The 26,368-nt window shown below is 41.0% G+C and overlaps 1 protein-coding gene across 8 annotated transcripts in view; it reads right to left on the bottom strand.

The window, feature by feature from the left end:
* NMRK1 (nicotinamide riboside kinase 1) overlaps positions 1-26,368 on the bottom strand; it is a 665,849-nt gene that overhangs the window by 617,329 nt on the left and 22,152 nt on the right. For all 8 annotated transcript variants that reach the window (XM_069625832.1, XM_069625834.1, XM_069625835.1 and 5 more), the window contains one exon: positions 1,363-1,423. In XM_069625832.1, the coding sequence (XP_069481933.1) occupies positions 1,363-1,423 (61 nt within the window). The remainder of the gene's footprint in view (positions 1-1,362; positions 1,424-26,368) is intronic.

The raw sequence follows: 26,368 nt of genomic DNA on the forward strand, positions 1-26,368 counted from the left end.
TTCCGGTCTGGGGCATTCCGCCCTCATCCTTTGCCTCACCCCCTTCTCAAGTGCTTTTCGAAGGGCACCCATTCTGAGGATTTCGGGTTTCTGATCTCCTCTGGCTGAAACATATCAGAGGTTTCCTCCTCAATGTTGTTCAATTTTCTCAGTCTCTTTTTTGGAGGTGGTAAGCTCCCTTCATCTCCTTCTTTCTCACCTTCCTCCTGCGAGGATGTCGGAGATTCTGCGAGTTCCTCTTCCTGAGGGACCTCTTCCTCTGTGTCTCCCAGGTTTTCTTCCCCTGGGTAGGGGGTCATGAGGCATGGCACCCCCGACTTGGACATAAAGGCTTCTTTTAGCCTAAGGAAAGCGTCGGATGCCTCTGGGGCCTTTGGATCTACCCCTTCAGGTTGGTCCGGGGGGTCAGAAGAGTTTGCGCTCTTCCGGGCCTTACTACACCCCTGTGGGCCCTCTGGCGCAGCCCTTGTGGACGTGCTTGCTCGTGGTGTGGTGCTTCTATCTCTTTGACTCAGGAAGGATTCAATTGTCTGCAGGCGTTCCTGCAGGGGTCTGACCCCAAGAGCCACTGCCTCTACGAGTGATTCGCCTAGCACATCTTTGAAGCTTTGAGCCAAGCCTTCCGAATATGTGGCTTCTTGCTCCTCCTCACTCCATTCATATTCAGCCATGCTTTGTGCTTACAGGTGCCTTGTATAGGTGTCTTGGCACGTCCACTAGTCACTCTTCACTTGAGGCTGCACCTGTGCTGCTGGGCAGCTTCTGTAATAATCAGTGCAGGGCACTGTAATGATGAAATGCTCTGTCGGAGCAGTAACGCTGCGCGGTCCCTGCGCTTACAGCCCATATGTTTATGTAAATTTTTTCAAATATATACAGTCACATCGTTCAATACCCTCATACAAATGCTGTAGAGTTACGCAGCTAGATGAAAAAGGGTACTTATCTCTGGAGAGCAGGAAAAGAAGAGGAGGTTACAGGAAGAGGAAGGACTAGGTCACATGACCAGGACACTGGGAACAGGGACCTAGGGTTGATGGGATATGAAGTTTTTAAATGAAGTTTTTGAAAAAAAAAAATGTGTTTGTTTTCAATGAAAAGTTAGACATTTTATTGATTTGTGGAAACTGCTGGAGAGCAAATAAATGAGAAGATGAAGCATAATGCTCGCCTCCGTCTTGACATAGAATAAAGAGCTGAAAGCATCGGTTTAGCTTGGACATGACAGAAAGTAACCCGTGACATAAGTGAATAACTGCAATGCGCTATTTTGAAAATAATGCTGTATTAAAAAGAATAACCCTCCATTTTAAACACGCCAACTTTTTTCAGACTGAGATATAATTATCAGCCAGCACTTACCCACCAATCCCGATGACAAATGTTTTCATTGTGGTGACTCCGGTTCTATTCTTCTGCTGGTCTAGACGAAAGTAAAAAAAAATAGTTTGGTTACATTGACCGCTTTCATGTCAAACCAAGACAGTCGCATTCAACTGCACTGCCAGCCACATCTTGATAAACCAGGCTCCACCAGTAACACGACGAAGACCTTACATTGGCTGGCAAACTATATAGTAAGAAGGAAAAAAACAATTGGAGCACGTACCGTGCTTATTTACATTTTGTAGCCAATCTAGTAATATGAAGTGGGAAACGGGCGTTTTGTAAAATTGTCTGATTTAAAACAACATTTTATCAATGCTTGCAAGGGAACTTCGGGATTGAGCAATTATTGTTAAATGAATACACATCTGTTGGTACAGTATCTTGGCTGATGGAGACTTTTAAAAAAAAAACACAACCTCGCTTAGCATTTTCAAAATACAGTTCCTGTCAGCCAGGTTGTGTACATGGCATTTTTTTTAAAAATAAAATCGGCCACATCGTCTACACACATTGCAACAAGTATTGCAGACACATCGGGAAAACAGCTTTCGAGCTGCTGTTTACCATTTCACCATTAGCGGTGCCTTGACATTTAATGGAGGAGGGAGCAACCGCCCCTTCACGTGCCTGCCCTGGCCAGAGGCACACTGAAAACAGGATTAGAATGTGATATTGGCGTCCATTGAAGAACGTGAACAATGGCTACAGGATTGCACACCGATCTGGTGCGCGCCTGATGAGTGGTCGAAGTGTACCAAAGGAAGTGGTGGAGCTATGTTCCCTCCTGGCCTTCCCCACCCCCCACAAACCCCATGCCACGGCCTCCCACACGCAATCCTAACCCCCAAACAAACACATCCACTATTTAAGTGAATGTTGACGGCAGAGCACTAAAGGGCGAGTTTAAACTTCTTCCTACACTTTCATTTTACAAGTAAACCATTCCGGAACGTTTTCTTTTTAAAATAAAAGTATAGGAACAGTAAAACTAAAACGAAGTATAGGAGCACCACTCCCACCTTCTTCGACAACTGCCTCGGTTAGATTGGTGACCAGGGATAGAAACTGGGCAAATGCCTCATTAACTGGGTGATCCCTCAATCACCTGGGAACCAAGAATCTGTACCATCATTGGCACTTTGAATGCACCTCTACAAATGTACATTTTACACTTGTGGAATTATTTAGTAATTATCTATTCTTTTGGTTTTGATGTAACTACTGCATTTTATATACTCTCCTTTGAGTCCAGGAAGTAAGCACCAGCGAATGTTTGCAGTGTTTATTGTTCCTTGTTTTTTATTTATTCCTTTTATTTATCCCCTCCTGTTTTACCAGTATATAAGGAATTCATGGAGCATGTGTGTACGTAATACATATAACACAAATAGAAACTATGTACTGTAGAGTAGACTTCTCAATGAATGCCAAGCGCACCACCTTGTTCAAAAGCAGTGTTTAGTTGAAGCTGCTCTTCTCTAGCTCAGCTCACCTTCCCAAGCATTTGGCATTATCTGGTTCCCATGTGAAAAAGTGCTATGTGCCAACATCTTACAAGAGACCAGATGCAATATTAAGCACTCTGCATGAGGTTACATCTCCACATGAGTTATGCCCCCTGACATCACAGCCGCCAAACATCTACATTCAAAGATACTGTAAGAAATGAAGAAAGGCGGCCTAAACCAGAGAACACATTTTTATAAATGTTGTCACAATAAAGGGTCACCATGGTCGTTATTAGTTGACCCAAAAAACAAAAATGATGTTGATTATCAAGCAAACTCACACGGCCAACTAGTCATAATAATGTTTCCAAGTACAATGCAGATGGTACCAAAAATAACTGTAAACTCACTAGCTTTACACACGGCCAACTAGTTCTTGGCAAGAAAACCTTCACAACAGTAAGAATTATCTACCACACTGGTGTCACAACCACTTCGCGCCCGGCCACTATACTGAGTATGTCAAAAAAAGAAGTGGTTATTTTGAATGTAACCAGAAAATCTAACAAATGCCCACCTAATATTTTTGCAACCCAAATGTACTGATTAAAGTCTAGTACAATACACAATTAGAATACGCCAACGGGTATCGAACTACTTTAAACATGCCCTTCATTATAATACACTTCAAACATGCCATCACAGTTATCCTTGCACTGTACATCCATACTACTACAATGGTACTTGTAAAATCCAATAGACTTACACGTACATAATATATCCATACTACCACACACATGTACTCTGTAACATTTATATACTTTAAAACCATGTAATGGCAAAAACTGTATGTAAATACAGTATGGTTTTTTTAATCCACCGTGGATCCATTCCCCCCAATAACCCAATGACTACTTCATGTTAATACAACAGTGTACCATGCACAAATGTTGTACCAAACATACTACATACAATATACTTTTTATGAGGGTAAAAAAAGAAAATCTATATGTACAATTGTATGCAATTAAAGGTTTTAAAGTATCTTGTTTAACAAATTATACGGTTTTCTTCACAGAAAAAGAATCAGATTCCAGCCTTCTTACCACATCCAACTAAGTATCTACACCGTAAGAAACCAGAGGGAATTCTTCCAGGTATACTTCAAGAATCCCTTATTCAGGTGGCCAGGTAAGGGCTGGCGCTCTCAGATCCCAACACTGGGGGCGGACGAGCGAGGGAGGATCACCTAGGTAGGGGAGCCTGGGGTTATGCTTGGAGGAATATCCCAGGAGAGACGCAGTATTCTACCAGGGACGAAGTCCCTGAGTTTATTTTAGTTTGGGTTATTCCACATTCACCTCCCTTCCAACCAACGAAGCTCCCTTAATAAAATCCAACCACGCTGTTACACTTAAAAACCACAACTCCCAGAACCGTTGGTTTTCTGTTACCTCCCCGAATACTCCCGGTCATTCTTTTTCACGACCCTCTGATTGTTCTCTCCCGAAACCCCATTATACCACATTGACATTACATTATCATTCCTAAAATCCCCTTGTTCAGGTCACGATAAAAACTCGGGTTATTTTCGTGCATTCCACAACCGCTACCAATCTCACTCTTCTGTACCTACCCAAAGCATGAGGAATACACTCCCGTACAACACATTTTCTACATCCTACCCCGCAGGATACTCAAACATCCTACCACCCGCATTTTCGAACAGGAACACTTGCTTGCACAGTAACCGACAATGGGCTAATGTTGAAAAACTGTTTACCTGACATGCCCCGACAAAAGGGTCAGGCAGTCAGGCAATTGACCAGAATCACACACCTGACAGCCCTTTCTCCTCCTCACAGGGATAAAAGGTGGAGGACAAGAGCACATGACGATTAAGGCAGACCGCACATCGAGACATGGCAGTTCAAGAGGAGGAGAAAGACAGTGCAAACCAAGAGGGTGACAAGGAGAGAAGTGACCATGCCCTTTCCGACCCAAGCCCTTGAGACCTCTGCAGAAGGAATTGTAAGACCGCGGGCAATAGCTCAAGTATGTTGCAGCAGATGTCAACAGTACACAGAGCGTGCCTACGCTGATAAGCAGGACCAAGGGAGACGCCAGCTACTGTGGTACCGGCCTTGACTTCCGATACAAGGAAGGCCAAGCGGTTCATCACAGCCGGTGAGTCGAGAGGAGAACCGATAAGAAACCAAACTGTGTCCAAGGAAAGTCGCAAAGTGGCCCATTGAGAAAGGTTCAAAGAACTGTAATTTGTGAAGGGAAGACCAGCTGCAGAGGGGGGCAGCAACACGTGGGTGCTAATTAGAGAGATTCTGGTTGATCCTGAGTTGAATGAAACTATTGATACCATGTCTTCCTTACAACACCCAGTATTATACTTTTTTTTCCACAAAGAAACAACCACAGATTCCATAAGCAGTATCCTCAATTGGGGTACAATTATAAGTATCATATACGATTCTAGAATGGCAGGCTATGGAGTAGCAGCTTAGTTCAACTGCTCCTGCACCTCTCCCTGAAGACATTTACAAGACATTATGAACTCAAAAAACAAGATTTCTGAGGCTGAAAATCCTGCATCAAAGAAACCTAAGCAAGTTGGAGACATGGAAGATACCCCAAGCATCCAAGACATCTACAAAATTCTTCTTCAGGTGGCCCAAGATGTCTGAAGTCAAGGTCACTTTGACTGATCTTAATTCAAAAACAGGTCAGCTTGATAATAGAGTGACTGCTTTGGAAGAATCATCTTCATCTAGGAGTTCAGAAATTGTGGGCAGCTTTCAAGCTTATAATAATTTGAAGACCGATTTACAGAAAGAGAGAGAAATGCGCCTGGGACTGGAAATGAGGCTGAGGGCTAAGAACATCAGACTGGTTGGTGTGGAGGACTCTGCTGATACAGAAGATTTAACATCCTTGGTCATTCAGGTATTCAAGAAAGGTTTCAATTGTGATTTGTTCTCTCCTTTGGACATTGATAATGCTTATAGGATTGGTAAAGCTGTGGGACCTAAAGCAAGACACAGCTTGGTGACTTTCCAGAGTCAGAAATCTAGAGAGAGTCTGATGTCTGCTGCCAGATCAAAATGAAAGGTCTTTTTTAAAGGCAAACCAGTATTTATTTACCCTGATTACCCCAAGGAGATATTACATTTGAGGAAGTCATTTCAGGGTGTCAAAACCTTTTTGAATAAAAATAACATCTTCATTATGGTGCTGCCTGGGGGAGAAAAGAGCACTAAGGATCCTGTACAAGCCATGCATTGGCTGAAGCAACACAAGAAAGATTCCCCCAATTAATATTTTCTTTCCCACCCTCCATGTTCCTGTTTTTGAGTTTTTTGGCCCCTTTGGATGTTTTTACAGTGTTTTTACAGTGTTTGGGAAGACTTCATTGGCTTTACAATTGCTTTAAAATGGCGCCGGTCTAATTTTACAGTTAATTTTCAAACGAGTGTTGGATTCCTTTTCTTCTGTCCTCGGTCCTTTTCAGGCATCATTGTTGACAATGGAATGCCGATTGCTGCCTTCTTCGGCGTTTGTAACCGCTTGCGTGTTACGAAAGGAACAGAGAAAGGAACCTTCAGTGCCCTGGTCAGCTGTCCCGGAGAATGTCAGTCACGCATTGGAGCCTCAGTAATCTTTAGGTCGGCTAGAGTGCCTGCGCCGGCGACGGGATGAAGGCTGACATTGGAAAGTATGAGGACGGTAATGTGCTGACCTCTTACAGGGGCTTGTAAACCCTGCTGCAGGGGCTTTGTAGAATTGTTGCATATGTGTCAGCGGCCCAGGCGAGCAACCCAGTCCTACGCATGGCTCCTCTTGCTATCGTGGGGCTTGTGTGATACGCTCCAGACCTTTATGCTTCCCGGATGTATCGTCATGCAATATTTTGGTACGTGACTGTCTATTGCACACTGGGATACTGGAATGCCGTCAGCTGTTTTGTGGGTTGCGTTCAGCCCCTGGATATATATCATTACATGCTCTTTTCTTTCATTGCAACTTCCACTAAACATGTAATGCAGGCGATGTTTGGCACTTGGAATTGCTTGGTGTCGACATGTGCAATTGGTCTGTTTTCTGTGCTTGACATGGGATGTGTCACAGATTTTAAGATTGCTGCAATTTTGAATGCACATGACCTATGGCTCTTTCAAGCATGCCATATGACTTACTGGAATGGCTCAGAGTTACTTTAATGGGTGAATCTCATTTCATGAATTGTGCTCGAGTAATATGTGGCTATAGCCTGGAGATCTGGACACCTTGAACAGGACACTCTTTGCCTTCGGGCATTTGCTTTGCAACATATAGCCGTATATTGATGTTGTGATGTTATGAATGTCAATCTTTAGTTTCACATCAGTTTTGGCGGCATTCATGTGTTTCATTCCCTCCAGCATTCCATCTTAAGGACCCTGGGATGTTTCTTCTGGCCCCATGTTTTTCAAGTAATATTTTGGGCCGATATCCAGCTTACAGTGTTCATTTTTTGAGAGACTGACATTACCATTCTTTATTGGCCCAAATTTGGTTTGCTGTTGGGCGAGGATTTTGTGTTTTAACGTGAATTTTGTTCATGGGCAATATGTCTGTCTTTATTTTTGTGCTATGCAATTCTTCTGTTCTGTCATCTTTATGTTCGCACCTTTACCCTATTTTTCACTTCCGTCTGTATCTCTGGTTCTCTTTAAACACCTTTTCTTTAATTTAAGGATGAATTGTTATGCGTTTTCCTTGCCTTATGTTTCAGTAATTTATAGGTGGGTCTTGAGATGCTTCTGTATTTTTGTTCTGTTATATGCTGTCTTATGCTCTTCAAGTTTTTGGCTAACTCGGTGGGAATTCTGGCTCTTGATGTTGAATATTTATTTTTGTTGGGGGCGTTGGTATTGGTGGGTATTTTTTCCTCTCTCATTTGCTAGAGATTTAGACATTTGAAGTTGAAATGTTGCTTTTATAACTTTTGATCTATTCGAATTTTTGTAGATAAGAACTTGCTTATTAATTTTATGCTAAAGTGATTTATGTTTTTACTAGGTTTTGAGATTTTTGGGAGAGGTCCTACAGACTCTACTTTTATGTTTTTTTCTAAATTCATTAGGCTGTATAGTCTTTATGGCTCAGACCATTCTGTTAATGGTTTAATAATTTTGCTAATTTGTATTTTCTTTATTTTTATTTTTTTTGTTTCTGTTTCTCACATTGAATGTGACACAATGCCCCTGGAACCGAATTGTAAAAATACTGGGAACTTTACTGTTGTGTCCTGGAATGTTAATGCGGTTAATAATACCCTTAAGAGAAAGAAAGTGTTTACAATTTTGAATGATTTGAAAACTGATATTTGCTTTCTACAAGAAACTCATATTCTATCTGGTGAGCTCTCGAAATTGGAGAAAGAATGGGTGGGCTCGCCCTTTGGCTCTTCTTTTACGTCGAGATCTAGGGGAGTGGCCATTCTGATTCGCAAAAAGTTACCAATTAAAATCTTGAGAGAGTGTACTGACAAGGAAGGGAGAATGATTGTTTTGTTGGTGGAGATTCAGGTACAATGCATATAACGCAGTTTAAACAACTGTATTGGATTAATCCAAACATTTGAAAGTGTGCAGGGGACGGGAGGGTTCCCAAGTTGAATCCTCTTTCTGTTTACTGTTTATTGTCGGGGTCTTGTGCCATGACCTCAGTTTTCCCCCCCGCACCTAAAAGTTTATACAACATAATCCTCGAATCTCTTTACTAATTTTACTTACTATAGGTGTGCGCTTCTATCTAAACCCTTCGGAGATTCAGGGTGAGCAGATGATCCTTTGTAATATTTATGCTCCCACGATTGACAACGGTTCCTTTTTTTGGATGGTTGCCCAGACTCTTTTGGATTTGAATTCTCCTAACATCCATCTTGTAGGGGACTTTAATACTATTATTGACCCATTGATGGATAGGAGTAAAGTCAGGAGAGTGAACCGGAGTGATTTCCATCATCAAGCTCTTATGGCATTGTTGGATGAGCACAATTTAAAAGCACAATATCCTTATGCATCCGGATAACCGTGAATATAGTTTTTTCTCAGGTGAGCATAATATGTATTCTCGCCTAGATATGCTTTTGACTGGTGGAGCTGTGACGGAGAGTTTTATCTCCTGTGACATAGGGAACATTTCTGTGAGCGATCACGGCCCTGTTTCTATGCACTTGAGACTTAAACACCAATTTCATAGGACTTTTTCTTGGAAGTTGAATACTTCCATTTTGATGGATGATGATATTTTGGAGAGGATTGTCTCTGAGGCTAATTTCTTTGTGGAGGAGAACCGTTCTGAGGCGGTTAGTGTACAAACTACATGGGAGGCTTTCAAGTGTTGTATGCGTGGGATTTGTTTGGGGTTATCGAGTGGTAAAAGAAAGAAGGAAGAGAGATCTAGGCTGGAACTCGAACGAAAAATTTGTGAGGTATCCAAAGAATTGATGATTGACCTGTCAAATTCAGTTAAGCTTACTATGTTGAAGAAGCTTAAAAGAGAAATGAATGTTATTTTGAGTTTGAGGGCGGAACGTAGTTTATTCTACTCGCATTGTACTTATTTTGAGAAAGGCGAGCGATGTAATAAATGGCTCGCATATAGATTAAGACAAAAAATGTCCGAAGCCGCAATTGCTTCCGTCACCGATTCTGATGGTAGGACTACATTCGATCCGCGTAAAATTAATTTGGTTTTCCGTGACTTCTATAAGAATTTATATCGCAATGAGGCAGGAATTACTGGGGTTAGAAATTTTTTTTTGGTAACCTTGTGATCCCCAAGATTTCGGACGTTGAATGTCAACTTCTTGCAGCAGAACTGACGGTCGATGAGGTGCTGTCTTCTCCCTAGATGCAGAGAAAGCGTTTGATCGGCTTAATTGGGATTACTTGTTTTCGGTTTTGAGGGAGATGAACCTTAGGGCAGAGTTTATCACATGGATAGAGCTTTTATACTCCAATCCAACAGCTGATGTTAATACAAATGGGATCAGGTCGGAAAAATTTGATTTGGAACGGGGAACTCGTTAGGACTGTCCCCTAACGCTGCTTTTGTTCATTCTGGCGATTGAACCGTTAGCCATTTCGCTGAAGGAAGAACGTGGTTTGGATGGTGTTAGTTGCTGGGGCATTTCGCAGAAAACATGGTTTATGCAGATAATCTTTTGTTGGTTCTTAGGAATTTGGATGAATCTCTACCATGCTTGATGAGAATTTTACTGAATTTCTACACATCATCTGGTTACAAGGTGAACTGGTTGAAATCGGAGGTTTTACCTCTCTCCTCACAATGTAATAAAACTTTGGTGACTGGATTGGGATTTAAATGGTGTGATTTGAGACTACGGTATTTAGGCATTTGGTTAACGCCCTCAATTCTGAATATTGTTGATGAGAATATGTGTGCGATTGGACGGGAATGCAGACTAGATCTTGATAGGTAGTCACTTCTTAATTTATCATTGTGGGGGAAAGTCAACGCCCTTAAGATGAATTTGGCTCCCAAGATTAATTTTATGATGAGTATGTTACCATTAACAATCAGTAATGGATATTGGAAGGATTTGGACAGTCTCATTCAGGAATTCTTGTGGGATAAGAAACCCTGAGATTAAGCATTTGGAAACTGCAACTTCCAGTTCACGAGGGTGGACTGGGGGTTCCGAATTTCAAGGCTTATCATTTAGCCATTTTTTTTACATACTTTCCTTCCCTTTCTGAGTGATGTTCCGGATCGCTGGACTTTGGCAGAGTCAAATGCCTTTGGTCCGCTTGGTATGGAGGCCTTGTTGGCCACTAATACTAAAGTCCATTGATGCAGATCGTTAGTGACTACATCTTTACGCGCTGCTTGGTGTGGGTTGTTGGTGCTTTTGGGTGTGGATGCTTTCAGATGCTCACAAGCTTCTATTTGGCTGAATCCTAAGATTAGGGATGATACCAAAACCATTTTTTGGCCCGATTGGTTTCTTGCTGGAATAAGACAACTTGGTGATCTTGGTGTCGATGGTCGTTGGATGACTGCGAACGAATTGAGGGAGAGATGGGAATTCAGGAGTTTGACAGACTCATGTAGACGTATGAAAAGGTTGATGGGTGATGTGGACTGGTCTGATACCTTGAATTTGAATGTTTTCCTTGCATCATCTGAACCCAAGGGTGGTGGCTTGGCGAGTCAGGTGTACAAGTTGGTCGTGTCAAATTATCATAGTAATGATGCTCTGCAGAATGTATGGAGTACGAGGATTGGTTCAGTAATTTCACCAAACTGTTGGCAAAACATTTGTAGGAATTTTTCATTATGCTCTCTGAACTTGGGTGAAAGAACGCAACAACTCAAAATTCTTCATCGGGTTTATTGGTGTCCGGAAAAACAAACTACGAGGGATGCTAGATTGTGATGACTGTTGGGGTTGTGTACATGCGATTGGGTCCTTGGACCATATGTTGTGGAGTTGTGTGAGGGTTTCTGGTCTGCAGTTTGTGATGCTTGTGTTCTACTTTCTGATGGGTTTGCCAACTTGGATTTCAAGGCTATGGTGTTGGGTGATGATTCTGAGCTTGGTGATCTCTGCTCTTCCAACAAAAAAATTATTTTTAGAGGTGCCATTGTTGCCAAAAGTTTGATACTTTGGGGATATAAAAGCAGGTTTCCTCCTTTATTTGAGGATTGGGTGGAGGAAATGCAAAAGTTGTCAAGGGTTGAAAAATTGATTTATAAACTGAAATGCAAATTGTCTTTTTATGAGAAAATATGGGGGAAATGTAATGATCTGTACTTGTAAATGCCTGCAAATAAATAAAATAAATATCAGATACACTTCAAATAGATCGTTCTGCTCATTACAAATACTGTATATGCACCCCAGAGTACTGAGAATTACTATACAAATTACTATGGCCGTGGCCACTGGCCACAACCACAACAATAGAATTGAACCATATCATACACCTTCAAATAACATGACTCGCCCATAACCCCTCCCAGTCCCAAAAGCGTTCGCAGACACATGTTAGTGTTTGCGGACGGATGTTTGTGCCGTCCCTCCGACTATGCCCGCAGACAGTAAAATTGACCACGAACGCTGCGGCACCTGCAGGGTCTTTTTTCATCTATAAAAATGGCTTCATATTAACTTTTTTGCACCACCCCAGCATTCCCAGACACATTTTCAGAGAAAGAATAATGATATTTTCCAGAGTTGTTTCACACTGCAGTGTCCGCAGACAAAGGCCAATGCCTATGGATCCAATATGGCGAACGTTTAAAAAAATAACGCAGCTCACGTTTTTCAACGTGTGTGATTCTTGCCCACGCACACCACACCTTCATCGGCCCAGAGGCATCCGCGGACACTGAACCAGGAAATAAGTCAGCGGACCAGACGCAGATACCACTAATATATTTTTACCTCATGTTTTGCCATTATTTAAAAAGCTACAGGACGGATTTACACCAAATTTGCGAAAGAAGGCCTTCCGGACCAAGCCTTTGTTCCTAGTGCAAGTTGGGTGAAAATCCATCCAGCGGTTTCAGCTTTAGGCGTGAGCAAATCTTTTTTTCCATTAGGTCTATGAGGATTCCTAAAGTTTTGGGACTGCCCCTATAACTTTGCCCCCCTCCCTCGATGAAACCGTACCAAACTTTTCAAAATCATTCTGAGGTGGCCATATACTTTTTCTGCAAAGTTTAGTGAGGATTCTCCGAACGGCGCCAATGTTATGAGCCGCCCAAAAAGTGCTCTTCCTATGAGTTGAGCAACTTAACCATAACTACATGGCCGCTACTGCTGGCTGTTATATATATATATATATATATTCACTACAAAAAAAACTTTGTTAAGGGGACGTTATGGTTAAGTTGACCTACCAAAAACCTGTGCACTTCACTAAAAACGCGCCATTATGGTTCAAAGTAAAACCGAATAACGTTGTCAGTGATGTCATCAATGATATTTGTGATGCCATCTTTCATGTCCTGGGTGTAAGTGTTAGCAGTGCACAGTGGCGATGGCAGGTATGGTTGCTTAGCCTACCATAACTGGCGAATTTCAGGGGGTTTTCGGTTTTACTTTGAATCATAATGGCGTGTTTCAAAAGTTTTTTTAGTGAAGTGCACAGGTTTTTGGTAGGGCAACTTAACCATAACGTCCCTTTAACAAAGTTTTTTTGTTACTGAATTTCACAGGTTTTTGGAAGGGGAAGTTAATCATAAAATTGTGTTAATAATGTTTTTTTGCTGAATATACACTATCATCATGTGATCTTGGGAGATATGTAGTATGTATTTACTTTATATACATGTAACATCGAACATACGGAACCCCCCTCGCTATTGGTATTTGAAAGGCACGGACTGAGCGCCTGTTTACGGATGGGCGCGGACGAGGTCAACAGTATCCAAACAGTCAGGGGGTATCTGAAATAGTACTATTGTCTTACACAAAAAATGCTCGTCTTGGAAAAAGGAGACATAAGAAGTACTAATATATATATGCCTGTGCAATAAAAACCGTGCATTTAATGACCATGTAGAATGAAATGGATTATACCATAACAAAAAAAAAGGTATGGCTCCAACGTAATTACCTCACAGACACTCTGCAGCCAGGAGCGACAGTAAACGCACGCAGTACAACAAAGGCAAATTTGAACAAAATAGTAAGGCAACTTCATTTTTACGTACGTGTGTGTGCACTTTTTTTGGTATGTGGGACAGAAAAAATAATTTCTTTCTGTTGTTTTTACATAGAAATGTGCAGTGCTTTGGAGTGGCTGGAGGAGAATGTTCTGCATGGGGAAATGTCCGAAGATAGCGACAAGAATGGTACACACTGCTCTGCATAAGCGAAATAATGGTCAGTATTGTATGGGCATTTAACATATATATCTTTTTTTTAACAGACGACGAAAAAAAAAAGATGAAAGGTCAACAAAGACACAGAGGAAGACAGGCTGAAAAGGATAGAACTGAAAATGGACACATTAAATGATAATTTTTAAAGTTTAAGGGAATTTGTGGAGGAGTTTGTGAGAGGAAAAATAAGTTATCACTATCCCACCTGTACATGCCCCCCTTCTCCCTTCCCTAGTGAACCGTCCCCAAATCTTCAAGAGGAAAACAGATGTTTTGATGAAACATCCATCCCTTCTTCCCCGCACAAATCTTCCCCTCACAACCAGCCCGTATTGAACCCTAATTGCCATGTATTCGTGTCAGTATCTGCTTCCCCCTGTGTTTCTGTTGATTGAAGTGTGTGTGTGTATTTGGAAAGTTTTTGTATATTAGTTGTTCTTGAAGAGTTTTAGGGAATTTTGTTTTAAAAAAACATGTAAAATGTCCGCGAACAGCACACCTTTTCGAGCTGCCCGCAAGCAATAGAGTATTGATGTTCTAAGGGCAATACACCTACCCGTAGCAATGGCAACCAAGATGGAACTGATCTTAGAACGCACCATCTGTGCAAGTTGTGCGTAAACAAACAGAATAGGGCATCCTAAGGACATTATAGCTCTCTGTACCGCTCGTAAACAAGATAAAACATGTTCTTAGAACACACCAGGTGTCCGGGATGTCTGTAAATGAGCAAAATGGGAGTGCCGTAAGGACGCTATACCTGTCCGTATCATCCGCATCCAAGATGGAAACGTCCGTAGAACTGGGGCAGTGGGCGGCATGTTCGTAGTCAAAGAAAATGGAGGTGTCCTAAGGACACTGGACCTGTCTGTACAGTCATGAGATAATGCTTGCACATGCGCAGTACACTCATAAGTACAGCGAACATTGCGCCTGTCCCTAACTGTCCGTCTCACTTGTGTCGCACTTTTAATTAGTTGCGGGACCCGAACACTGTCCGTAGGACATTTGAGCGCATGCGCACGTTTGTAACTCTGCGTTTGCTGTCCAGCGGGCACTCATTTCCCTCATGGATGTGTTCAGGACGTCATCATGTGACCGCACCCACGCTGAGCGTGTGGACTAATTTGCGCAGTTTGTGTGCTTATACAACTTTACAAAAGAAGTTATATACAGAAAGGGAAATTATTTCACAGTATAAAATCATCATTTCACATTTGCCATACAATAGCTGTACCTGTGCACGTATTGGTCAAAGTTTTTGGAAAGCTTTTGAGTGATGAAGATGGTCGTGAGCCGCACCCCCCCCCCCTATAAATGGCCACACCCCCGAGTTCATCTTCATTGTGCCTCTGGCTATAGCACATTAAGTTGTGTTGCCTTTACTGCTGTAGTGACCAATAGGAAAGTAATCGTTATGGCATCCGTGGGTACTTTAGCTTCATAGCCTCAGCACCACCCCGAAACTCTCCACCGCCACCACCTCCCCAAGGGCCTGCAGATGGATATACGGGTGAGGATGTAGAGATCGAGGAGGAAGAGAAAGAAGAGAATGCGGTGGAGGAATTCCGCACCACAAGCACTCGCCGGGAGTCGTGGGTGTGGCTGTTGTTTTCCGTTTATGGGAACGTACCAAAAGCATGTGCGAACCTGGTGAGGTGTAACCAGTGGCAGTTGGTGCTGAGTCGCGGGAGACCTGGTGCGTACAGCTTTGGTACGACAACCATGAAGCGACATCTAACTTCGTTCCACAGTGCGGACATTCGCAAGGTGGTGCCATGTGAAGAACGTAGTAGGTTGAGTTCCTCCACAGCATCTTCCGTGTCCTATCCTCTCACCACAAGAGACACTCCTGTGGGGGAGCACATCCCTCTAGCTGCCTCACAAGCCATTTGCAATGCTGTTGCCCCTTACCTTTCGAAGGTGACAATATTGTGTGTGTATTGCGATGCAGTACTCTGCAGGGAGGAGAGTTTTCGAAGTGCTTTTGAGGCTATGGTCACGTAGCACCAGAAGAAGTGCCTCCTACCCAAGTAAAGATCACCCTATATCTTTCTCCACCTGCCCCTTCTTATCCCCGTTGTTGGTGTCCCTTCCTTACCCTCCTCTCCTAGTGTGTCGTGTGCCCAAAAGCAGTGAAGTGGAAAGTACAAAAAACTTTCAAAAAGGGCTCTTTTCAGAGCCGCCTTTCTTAGTTAAAGAATAGAATTATCAAGTGAATGTTGTAGGCCTCCGCACATTTTTGAAAAAGTCTGCGGACAGTCGTAGGACACACAAAAATGGAGGGTGCAAGCGGAGCAAAACCAATGGACTGTACGTTGGGAGTAAGTGGTGGCTCTGAAAGAGCCTTTTGGTGGCGTTTTGTGTGCGTAAAAAAATGGTACATTTGAAAAAACGGATTGTCAAATAGGTTACAGTGAATCCAAAAAAGGTTGCAATGTACATTACGAAGAAAAATCAGATTGCCAGCATATGTAGATGGACTCCATCTCTGCGAAAAATGAAAGAGCTGCGAAACAAAATGTTTTCATTGTGGAATGAGGACATGCCAACATCTCTTAGAAAGGCACAAACAGCCTCATTTACATTGTGCCTCGCTTTCTCCATTTGTGGACCAAATGCAGAAGAACGCAGCCATATTTGTCTTTGCGCAATACGGGAAAAAAGTATTTGGCAATTTGGAAACATGTCCATGACCTTCGCAAGTCCTTCCTTCATTGCAAATTGCAAAGAAATTCCAGACACATGGCCTAAACTGTTTCCGCCACAATGAATGATAATTATATCAGGATGACGCTCTTTCTGTAAAGTAGTACAGAGAGGTACCAAGTCGAACCACCTCATTCCACGCATGCCATGCCAGTGCACTTCCACATGAGGAAATCCAAGATCTGCAGATAGACGCAACTTTCTGCATGCACCTTCAACCAATGTATCCAGGAGTCTCCCAAAATCCAGATAATCTGTTTGTGCGCACACAGAGCCATGGCTGTCTGGCCTCCGGTCAGGGAGAAGACGGTGTCATTAAATCTCTCAGTTCAGAACACACCCACTGAACTTTACTAACCAATCCCTAGCTCCGCTCATTTGCATGCGTCTCCACCCCAGAATTTCCCATGTTAACATGCGCCGCCTGCACACCACCGCCATGTCTGCGGACACGTACAGGATCAGAGCGTGACGACTGTACATTTAAGTATTAATCCCCTTTTCCCCTTTAAGGTGGGCTCTGAAAAGAGCAGTTTTTTTTTGGTTTTTGGGCAGATGCCTTACAGACACCTGTTATTTTGTGTTTTTTAAATTTTTTTTCTTGCTTTACTCCTACAACCATTATAGAACCTTCTCTAAAGCAAGCCTTACATTCCAAAAGAACATGGCATTTCCCAAAGAAGATAACGCAACACCATCTGCTTCAAAATAATCCGCATTACTGGGAACAATGTTATTGTGGCTGCAGAAAAACATACCAGCTCGTAACATGATTGATGATGCACCTCCCAATATTTTGATCAGGACAGAAAACAGAACTGTTGTCCCATTTTCCTCGAGGGAGTAAACCAGAAAAAATTACTTTCGTAGTTGGAAAGATGTTCATGACAGCTTGAACCAACTGTTCCAAATCTTTCAACAAAGTACGAGAAGTCATGTAGTCCAAACGGCAAGCAATGTAGTGCAAAAGTACCACATGCGGAGTGGTTATCGTACGCATGTGTCGGCAAACTTCCACAATTGCCTCAACATTGCGAACACTCTCAGCGCTCCACACCATCTCCACTCCTCTCACATCGAAATGGTGTGCCACATGCCTACTCTCGGCATAGTATTGTAAACCATGGACAAAAATATCTCCAAGCACCAAAACTCAGACCCTCTGCACCTCTGCCATCTTTAGTATACGCACCGCCTTTCGACACAAAAGAGCAATGTGAACATCTGATTGGCTGATGCCTACAGTCCCCGTTCCATGGTGGATTTGCTGTAGAAACCCGTATGTGACACGCCCTACCCGCGGACAAGCGTCGTCTATGTGAGGCACGTAACTCTTACCCAGTCCTTCTACCCTTTCCACATCAGTCGCAAATCCATTCCCTTATTAGACAGAACTAAGCAGTCACACAGCCATCCACCAATCACAATCAACATCGCTAAATCTAACTCCGTCCTTAACATTTCACACTTCAAATGTACTATCGATGGCTCTGAAGGGAAGTTGCATATCACTGCAAAGCACCTACTTCAAAAACTATTATGCAAGTGTCACGGATTTCTACGTACATCTCCATGCGCACATGCACGAGTATAAAGTACAGGTATGCATATTTTAATCAGAGAACATGTGCAACCCTTACGATTTCATTTAAACAAATTAATGCCAATAAATCTGAATAGGCAATACATGCCAACGCTCCCCCTTTATTATGTGCAAGTTATCTGATTTTTCATTGACAAACCGCACTACTTTTTACTGTCTCCTGCATAACCTGTACATACATCACAACTATCCCTATTGAGCACGAAACTCTACTGTCCATTAGAAAATGTCTGAATTTTGTAACGTGTAACCGCCTACATTAATACTACTTGCAATGCGATCGTATGGAAAAAATAAATGCTCCCGACTGCTGTGGTGACATCTCCCGCTGAGGGTCTCCCGATAAAATGAAAGTAGAGGAATTTTTCCCCCCCATCTACTATAATGACCTATCACGTACAAACCTCGCTGCTATAGATAATACAGCTTTAAAAAAACAAGACATTTTCATAACCTAAAAATTGTGCTCATTTCTGAAGCACGTGCAACTAAGATACTGCAAATAACATACAGAGGTAGCACATAGTGAAGTGAAATGTGAACATGCACTGTGTTGAAATATGAAAGAATACTCCGATAAAAGAGGCAAAAGTAACGTGTATAGTAAACATCACTGCTTTAAGCACACAAAGTTAATACGTTTTTTATTGACAATCGCAGTGTAAACTACTCTCCTGAAAATCAACAGCATCTACACTGCAAATGACATATCCGAAGAAACCTGGTCATTCCGCAAAAAAAAGTAAGTACAGTACTACCTCTATATTCTAATTATTACTCAAAGAGACTCTGTAGGTTATTTGTTTAATTTGTGCACCAAAACACACATTGATTTCTGAACCATTCTACCCACAAATCCCCATTTATCAAATTAAGTATGAGAGGCAGAATGGCTCACAAATCCTGTGTGTTTGGAATGCAAATAACATACAAAATCCTTAGAATGTTAGTACTAGAAAACAAAAAACAAAAAGCTGTTTTAATTTTATGCCATTACGTTTACTGTTAGTGCTTCTCCTCACCACTAGGCCACTTTGTACTCTCATCTGAAGCACATTGTAGTAGTATAAAAACAGAGAAATAACCTTCCCAAATCATTATAAGAGGCCAATGCACATTGACACACGACCACAAAGAGTTTCCCCATCAAACGCATGCATACAGCACACATACATTGTACAACAGACCAAACCAAGCCTTCTTTTTTTCAACAGACCCCAAAGAATGCCTACCATAAAGCAAGTCCATAGAAAGGAACGCAGAAGTAGAGCAAATAAAAGTAAAAGTGTCCAACCTAAGCATCCATCTCTAGCAGAGTTTGTAGAGAACGTTGGAACAAAACAGCTAATTCAGTCGTTTCGGAAAACAAAGGAAGCTTCAACTACCGAAACTTTACCTCCTCCATCAAAATGTAGCATGAAACGCAAAACTCTTTACAAAAAAAAAATAAATAAAAAAAAAAAAAAAAAAAGAGGCTACCAGTACTGCTAACAATGCTCCTATTAATCCTGATATAGTAACAAGAACCCATAGTAAAAAAAGTATTTTAGCAAAAAACTTTTTCCACAGTCCTTCAGAATCTAATAAGAACAGGTCCGAAATCATCCTCAACCCTTAAAACCTACCATAGAAAATTAATCCTACAAGCTCTCGTGGACAGTGCAATCCTTCTCAAAAGGACGCTGTCCATATTAGTATTAAATAGGATGAAATCACTAACAAAACTAAGTACCAAACTACAAAAGAAACTTATCAATTAACGGAATGTGAACAAAAATAAGTTCTTAGATATTTGTGGAGGTGAACGGAGTCAAATGACAACTACAGAACCAGATTTTAATGAAGAAGCATACAAACAAAATCAAACAAACGCAATTGCCATCCATAGCAGTGGACGAGGGTATGAAAAAAATCAATAATACCATCATGGAACAAGAAAGAGTTCTTAGAAAAGTATCCCCTGAAAATTCATAAATACCTCTCGGTTTGACTGAACCAGACCGTCCAGTATACAAATGGCCGTGCACATCAATGTGTCCCATTCCTAACAAATCTTTCAAATCTTTACGTTAGTTCCTCAATCAGTATGTAAAAGGTAAAGACAAAATGAAAATGAAAGTGCTGCAAAATATGGATATCTGTCCAGTGCGCAAAAACACAGGACTGCAAGGACATTCATTAGCCTGCATTTCTGGACCTATTCGCAAAAGCACCTTCCATGATATCAAAAGGATATCAATACATCATTCAAATATAAGAAATCTAGTTTATAAAATATACTATGCTAAAGGTCCATCTTCAGAATTAGCCAATTTAAATAACACTCTTCTGCATGGCACACCCAAATACCTACAAGAAGAAATTGACCGTATCCAGAGAAAATATTTTGGAAGTGAAAGCCACTTACAAAATGCAATAGTTTTAGAACAGACTACCAACAATGCTGCACATAGAAACCTTCTATTAGACACATACAAAAAAGAAATACTAAAATTCAAAAGTGCATCGGCTGAAGTACCAAACCATGTGTGTGTGTGTTGACAGAATGTTTTACAAAAGGGACACAAAAAATGTAGACATAGCATACAAAATAGAAGACAATGAAGATTCCAAATAGTTTAAATTAGCGCTCTACCTTTTAGCAGAAAACAAATATGAAATAAGAGAACCCCTAATATGTTGCAGTTACTGCACAACAAAACTAGACAACGACCAAACTCCTTCACATGCTACCACAAATAATTTGGAATTGTTCCCACTACCAAAAACCATGCAACAACTCAATTTGTATGAGAGCATCATAATTCAAACAGTTCAACCATTTCAAACAATTATACTCCTTGACCCAAAAACAGCAAAATTACCTCCCACTGAATTGGTGAAAGGCATTTGTGGCAAAGTAGTTTATTTGCCTTTAGATCTTACAGAAAATGTACACGCTCTAGGAGTGAAACGATCAGTAGAGCATTCTTTAATTGGTGTACCAACAAAGGATAACAAAATTTGGCAACAACTGGTGGACTTACATAAAGTTAGACAAGCCTTGCAATATTGAGTACTACAAGGAAATAAATATTGAAGAAAACTTAAGGGAAGCAACTGAAATAATTCAAGAGCCATCAGAAACTGGACAATTCGAACTTCTGGATCCTGCTGCCGTATGCACTCTTTTGGACCAGTACACAAGTCATCCATTGCATTCCAATGAAAGCATAGATGATGCACTAGAAACGTATCAAATGCGACAAACCAAAGGTTCACCAATGAGTATGAGGGAAAAAAGTACAGAAGCACGTGCTTTTCCACTGCTATTTCCTACTGGCAAACATGGAACATACAATGATAGACCCACTCAGATTATGGCATACGTTTCAGAATACCGCTCATTACAAATGTATTCGCAAGATCCCAGATTTAGACAAAATGTGGAGTACATATTCCACCTACTCTTTGAAAGTGAACTAGCAACGCTATGTTACGGAGTTGCACACATTTTGAAATCTGGAACCCACTTTCAAAATATGTCAGCTACGCAATTAATACAAAAGGTACAGGAAAAAGATGAGGTTTTACAATCAAGTATAACAAATGTGTTTGCAAACATGCGTGGTACAAAAGAGTACTGGGTCCACCGGCACAGAGACGTTCGTTGTATGATCAGAAACCTTGGACCACCGACTTGGTTTGTGACACTAAGTTGTGCAGAATATGCATCGGAAGATTTACATGAGTTCCTACGCATAGCAAACAACAACAAAACCAACATATATATATTAACACCTGGAGAACTTTGCTCTCTAGATCTAGTCAATGTATCAAGATATTTCCATCATCGCTTCATTTTGCTATGCTACACTTTATTTGCAATAAAACTGTTCCTCCCCTCGGAGAAGTGCAACACTTCTTTTGGAGAAAAGAATATCAAGCGAGAGGAGCACCACATATTCACATGCTTTTATGGATCAAAGGTGCACCTAAATTTGGTCACGACAGTGATGCCACTGTTTTGCAGTTCATCCAAAGATATATCACTTGTGAAATTCTGTCACAACTGACACGCCTACATGGGCAGATTTTACAATTTCAAAGACACAAATGTGGCAAATATTGACGTTTCAAATACAAAAACAAAAAGGTAAATACTACACCAAAGGCCACTTTGGTTTCCTAGACCAGTTACAGAAACACGGGAAGTGAATAACTTCATGTCTTCAGTTCGACATAGTTTTAAAGGTAAATCACCTAAGAACACGTATTACATAAAAAGAACAGAAGAATCAAAATATATCAATGATTACAATGCAATCATCGCCCTCTTATCGAATGCAAACATAGATGTGCAGTACATTGCAGACGATTCTACTGCTGTTGCACGAAATGTTACAGCCTACTTAACAAACGCAGAAAAAACAGAGCTTCATGACCTAGCATCAGACAAAACACTATCGCAGAAATTGTACATCCTAGGCATAAAAATGCTCCCTCATAGAGAATGTGGCGCCTATGAAGCAGCAGATCGTTTAACCGGTACTGCTTTGTATGGAAAATCAGACAACATAGTATGGCTAAATCTTGGTCCTGCTAAAGCTAGAAAAAGGGTTCTGAAATCATATGAGGACATAGAAACAATTGCCAGAAATGATCCCAACAGCCAAGACATTCTAAAAAACAATTTACTGGACACATACTATCCGAACAGGAGTAGCACTTTGGAAAGCATGTGTCTATACCACATAGTTAAAAACTTTGCATACAAAAATAGTGTAAAACCCGATTAAAGCAAAGGTAGATATGGAGTAACCGATTGTGAAGGCAGCTTAGTGAAACTTACCAAACAAAGCTTATTTAATCATGTTAAATTGTCATTAAAAACTCCTCAACAAAAAGAACTATATTACATGTCTCTGCTACAACTTTTTAAACCGTGGAGAAAAGAGGAAGAGATACTAGATAACTATGACTGCTATGAAGATGCTTTCAAAGCAAATGAAAGCACAATCACTGACGTGAACTTTACGCAGTACAAAGCAATCTTACACAATGAGCAGCAACACGAAGAAGAACTTCAGGCCCAACTAGATAAGGACTCTTCCGTCAGTAGTGAACCTTCTGTAACAGGAAGCCAAGAACAACTAGGACAGCCACTAATAGCAAGTGAGGCAGAATTAGCTATGACAGAAGTGGAAAACACCATGTGTCACTATCAGGAAGATATCGAAGACCTAACTGTACAACAAGCAAAACTTAAAGATCAGTGCACCATTTTTAAAGATGTAACAAAACAAATTGTACATGGTGTGCAACACAAAAATAAAGAATGTAACTGCCAAAATCGAATACAAAAGGATTGAATGCAAAAGGTCAAAAAAAGTCAATAGGATCGAAAACAAAAAGGTTCGAATTTTTTTTTAAATTATATTTTTTGGGGGGTTTTTGTTTAGGTAAAAAAAGTGGTTTTTACCACAAAAACAGGGATTGGAGGGGGACCCCCCCCCCCAAAAAAAAAAAGAAAAAAAAAGAAAATGTACAAAAAAAAAAACAACATTTTTGAACCTTTTGTTTTCGGTCCTTTTGATTCAACCCTTTTGTCATTCGATCCTTTTGATTCGATACTTTGCCCTATAGCCCACTTGACGGTCTAATTAACTTTGATGCAAGTAAAGTGAACGCTGATATTCCTTGCATTTTAGAATACAATAGACTGCGTTCAATGTACACCCCACATCTGAAACAATATCCTGTTCCAGAAAAAGTAAAACGTGGTAAAAGAAAACTAAATCAAAAAGAAATGCAACAGAATCTGACAGCAAATCCTTCAAAGAAAACAAAAGAAGCTAAAGTTTCATCAATTACCACAAGCAAAGAAGAACCTATTAGGGAAGGTAAACTAGGTACTTCTTCAAACAAGGAACAGAAAGGCCGAAAAGTGCACTCAGATACAGAACTAGCTGGTCCATTCAAATTTTCAAATGAAACGGGTGCAAGTTGCTATCCAAAAGTAGCAATGAATATTCTATTTCAATTGCCACCAATTGTTAACAACATTTATTTACACAGTACAGACCAATTGTGTTTGCAAATGTTGGTCCTGCATAGAAACGCAACAAACAACCCTGACAACACGTACAGTGTTCACGGAATAAGACAAGAATTGGACTACTTTGCTTGAATATTGAGATTCACTATAAACACACAAGAAGATCCACAAGAATGTCTAATGTACTTACTACAAGTATTGGAAAACAAAAGCATACCTATAAATGAAATCTTCCATATTTCATACATGTGAAAACATACATGCACTCTCTGTAGCAATGTGATACAGGAATAAATTCCAAATGAGCGATTTGTGTACGTATCCATAACCAATTGTGAATCCATTCCATTTCAGCAACTTGTACAGAATGCAAACCATGGCAGATTATGTACTAGGTGCAATTCAGACAATCGCTCCACCTTACTGATACAAACACATAGTAACTACATAATAGTTATGCTTCTACTTTATAATGCAGATGGTACCAAAAACAACTGCAAGCTGAGTGGATTCACACACGGTCAAGTGTCACTTGGAAAGAAAACCTTTACAACAATAGGTATAATCTACCATGCAGGAGCTACAACACCAATGCAGGTCACTACACTGCATACATTAAAAAGAAATGTGGATGGTTGGAATGTAATGATGGCACCATTAGTGTAAAGCAGAGATTGACAGCTAACCTTACAAATGCGTATTTAATCTTCTTAAAGCCAAAATGTAATAACTATTGTGTACTTAAACATTACCAAAAAATGAAGTGAAAGACTACAAACAGTTAGAATACGCCAACAGGTATCTAACTGCCCAAGAGTGTATTACAATGACATAGATAAATGAATATCACAGATCCGTAACCACAAATACACAGTTAGAATAGGCCAACAGGTATCAAACTGTTGTTAAAAATCGGCAGCAAGGCAATAAAGATAACATTAATCAGAAAGAAGAAGGAAACAGTCAAAGAAAAGAAATAGTGTGTAGCATAGCAAATAAAGGTTTTTTTTTTTAATCCGACAAGGATTTTTTTTCCCCCCCAGACCCAAGGATTTGAAAAACAAACACAGAAACTGAGAAAAATGCACAGTACACTGGTTTGTAAACTAAATATGAGGGTAAAAAAAAAATGCTAAACTGTCTATTGTACAGTGTAATAAGTCTTCTTAAAATGCAAACACTAACATGCTTTTTTCTTTTATCCCAGAAATTGGATAAGTATTGTTACGCCAAGTGCTAAAGTCATGTAAAACATATATAGATTCTGAACAAAGTAAGCAGTAAGTATAATTTCAGTCATCTCATACATATGCGAATCTACACGTCTAATCTATGGCATTAATATGCTGCAGTGGCTGTAGGCTGGCCCTAGCATCTTCGTTGTATAACCTACCACCTACACCCTATGGCCAAGCAACCAAGACGATAGGTCCTACCCGCAACCATCGCTGCATATCAAAACCATGGTGCTTGTAATTTGACTAAGTTCACTCTTGGGTGCATAGTCTGCAACCATGCACCCAAGACGCTATGACATGCACACAATTACCGCACCACACCACGCCCATGTTCACTTATGACCTTACTGCTTATGACTTCAGTCTTGGGTGCATGGCCTTTGGCGGCCTTTGGCCATGCACCCAAGACTCTGGGTCCTGGGAAGAACCACCACAGCATATCACATCCATTGTGGCTTCCAACTTCACTACATATAAAGTTGGGTTTGGGAGCATGCCTCGGCCATGCACCCAAAACGCTAGGCCCTCCCCACAACCACCTGAATAATGTTTCATAGTACAAGTGTACCTATACCTGTGATATGTTGCAGTAGTTGTGGTCACAGGCAACAAACCTGGGTGTGAGGCTATAGATTTTTCAATGTTTGGGTATGCAGTATATAAAATCCATAGTGGCGTACAACTGCAGGGCTTACAACTTTGTTCTCAGGTGCAAAAACTGTACGTCCTGTCCACAACTACCACAACATATGACACCCATTGGGGCGTGCAATTACACTATGTACAAATGTGCTGTTGTGTGCATGGCCTTCGGTCATGCACCCATGACTGCTGCCCCTGCCCACAGTCACCTGAGTAATGTACCACCACACCATATCACACCCATTGTAGCTTGCAAGTACAGTACGTGCTGTTGGGTGCATGGCCGTCGGTCATGTACCCATGACTGCTGCCTCTCCCCACAGCCAGTAGAGTGATGTAGTACCACACCATATCACACCCGTTGGGGCGTGTAACTACACTACGT

Source organism: Ambystoma mexicanum, chromosome 6p (genome assembly GCF_040938575.1).
Source record: "Ambystoma mexicanum isolate Mex_15411 chromosome 6p, UKY_AmexF1_1, whole genome shotgun sequence".
NCBI lineage: Eukaryota > Metazoa > Chordata > Amphibia > Caudata > Ambystomatidae > Ambystoma > Ambystoma mexicanum.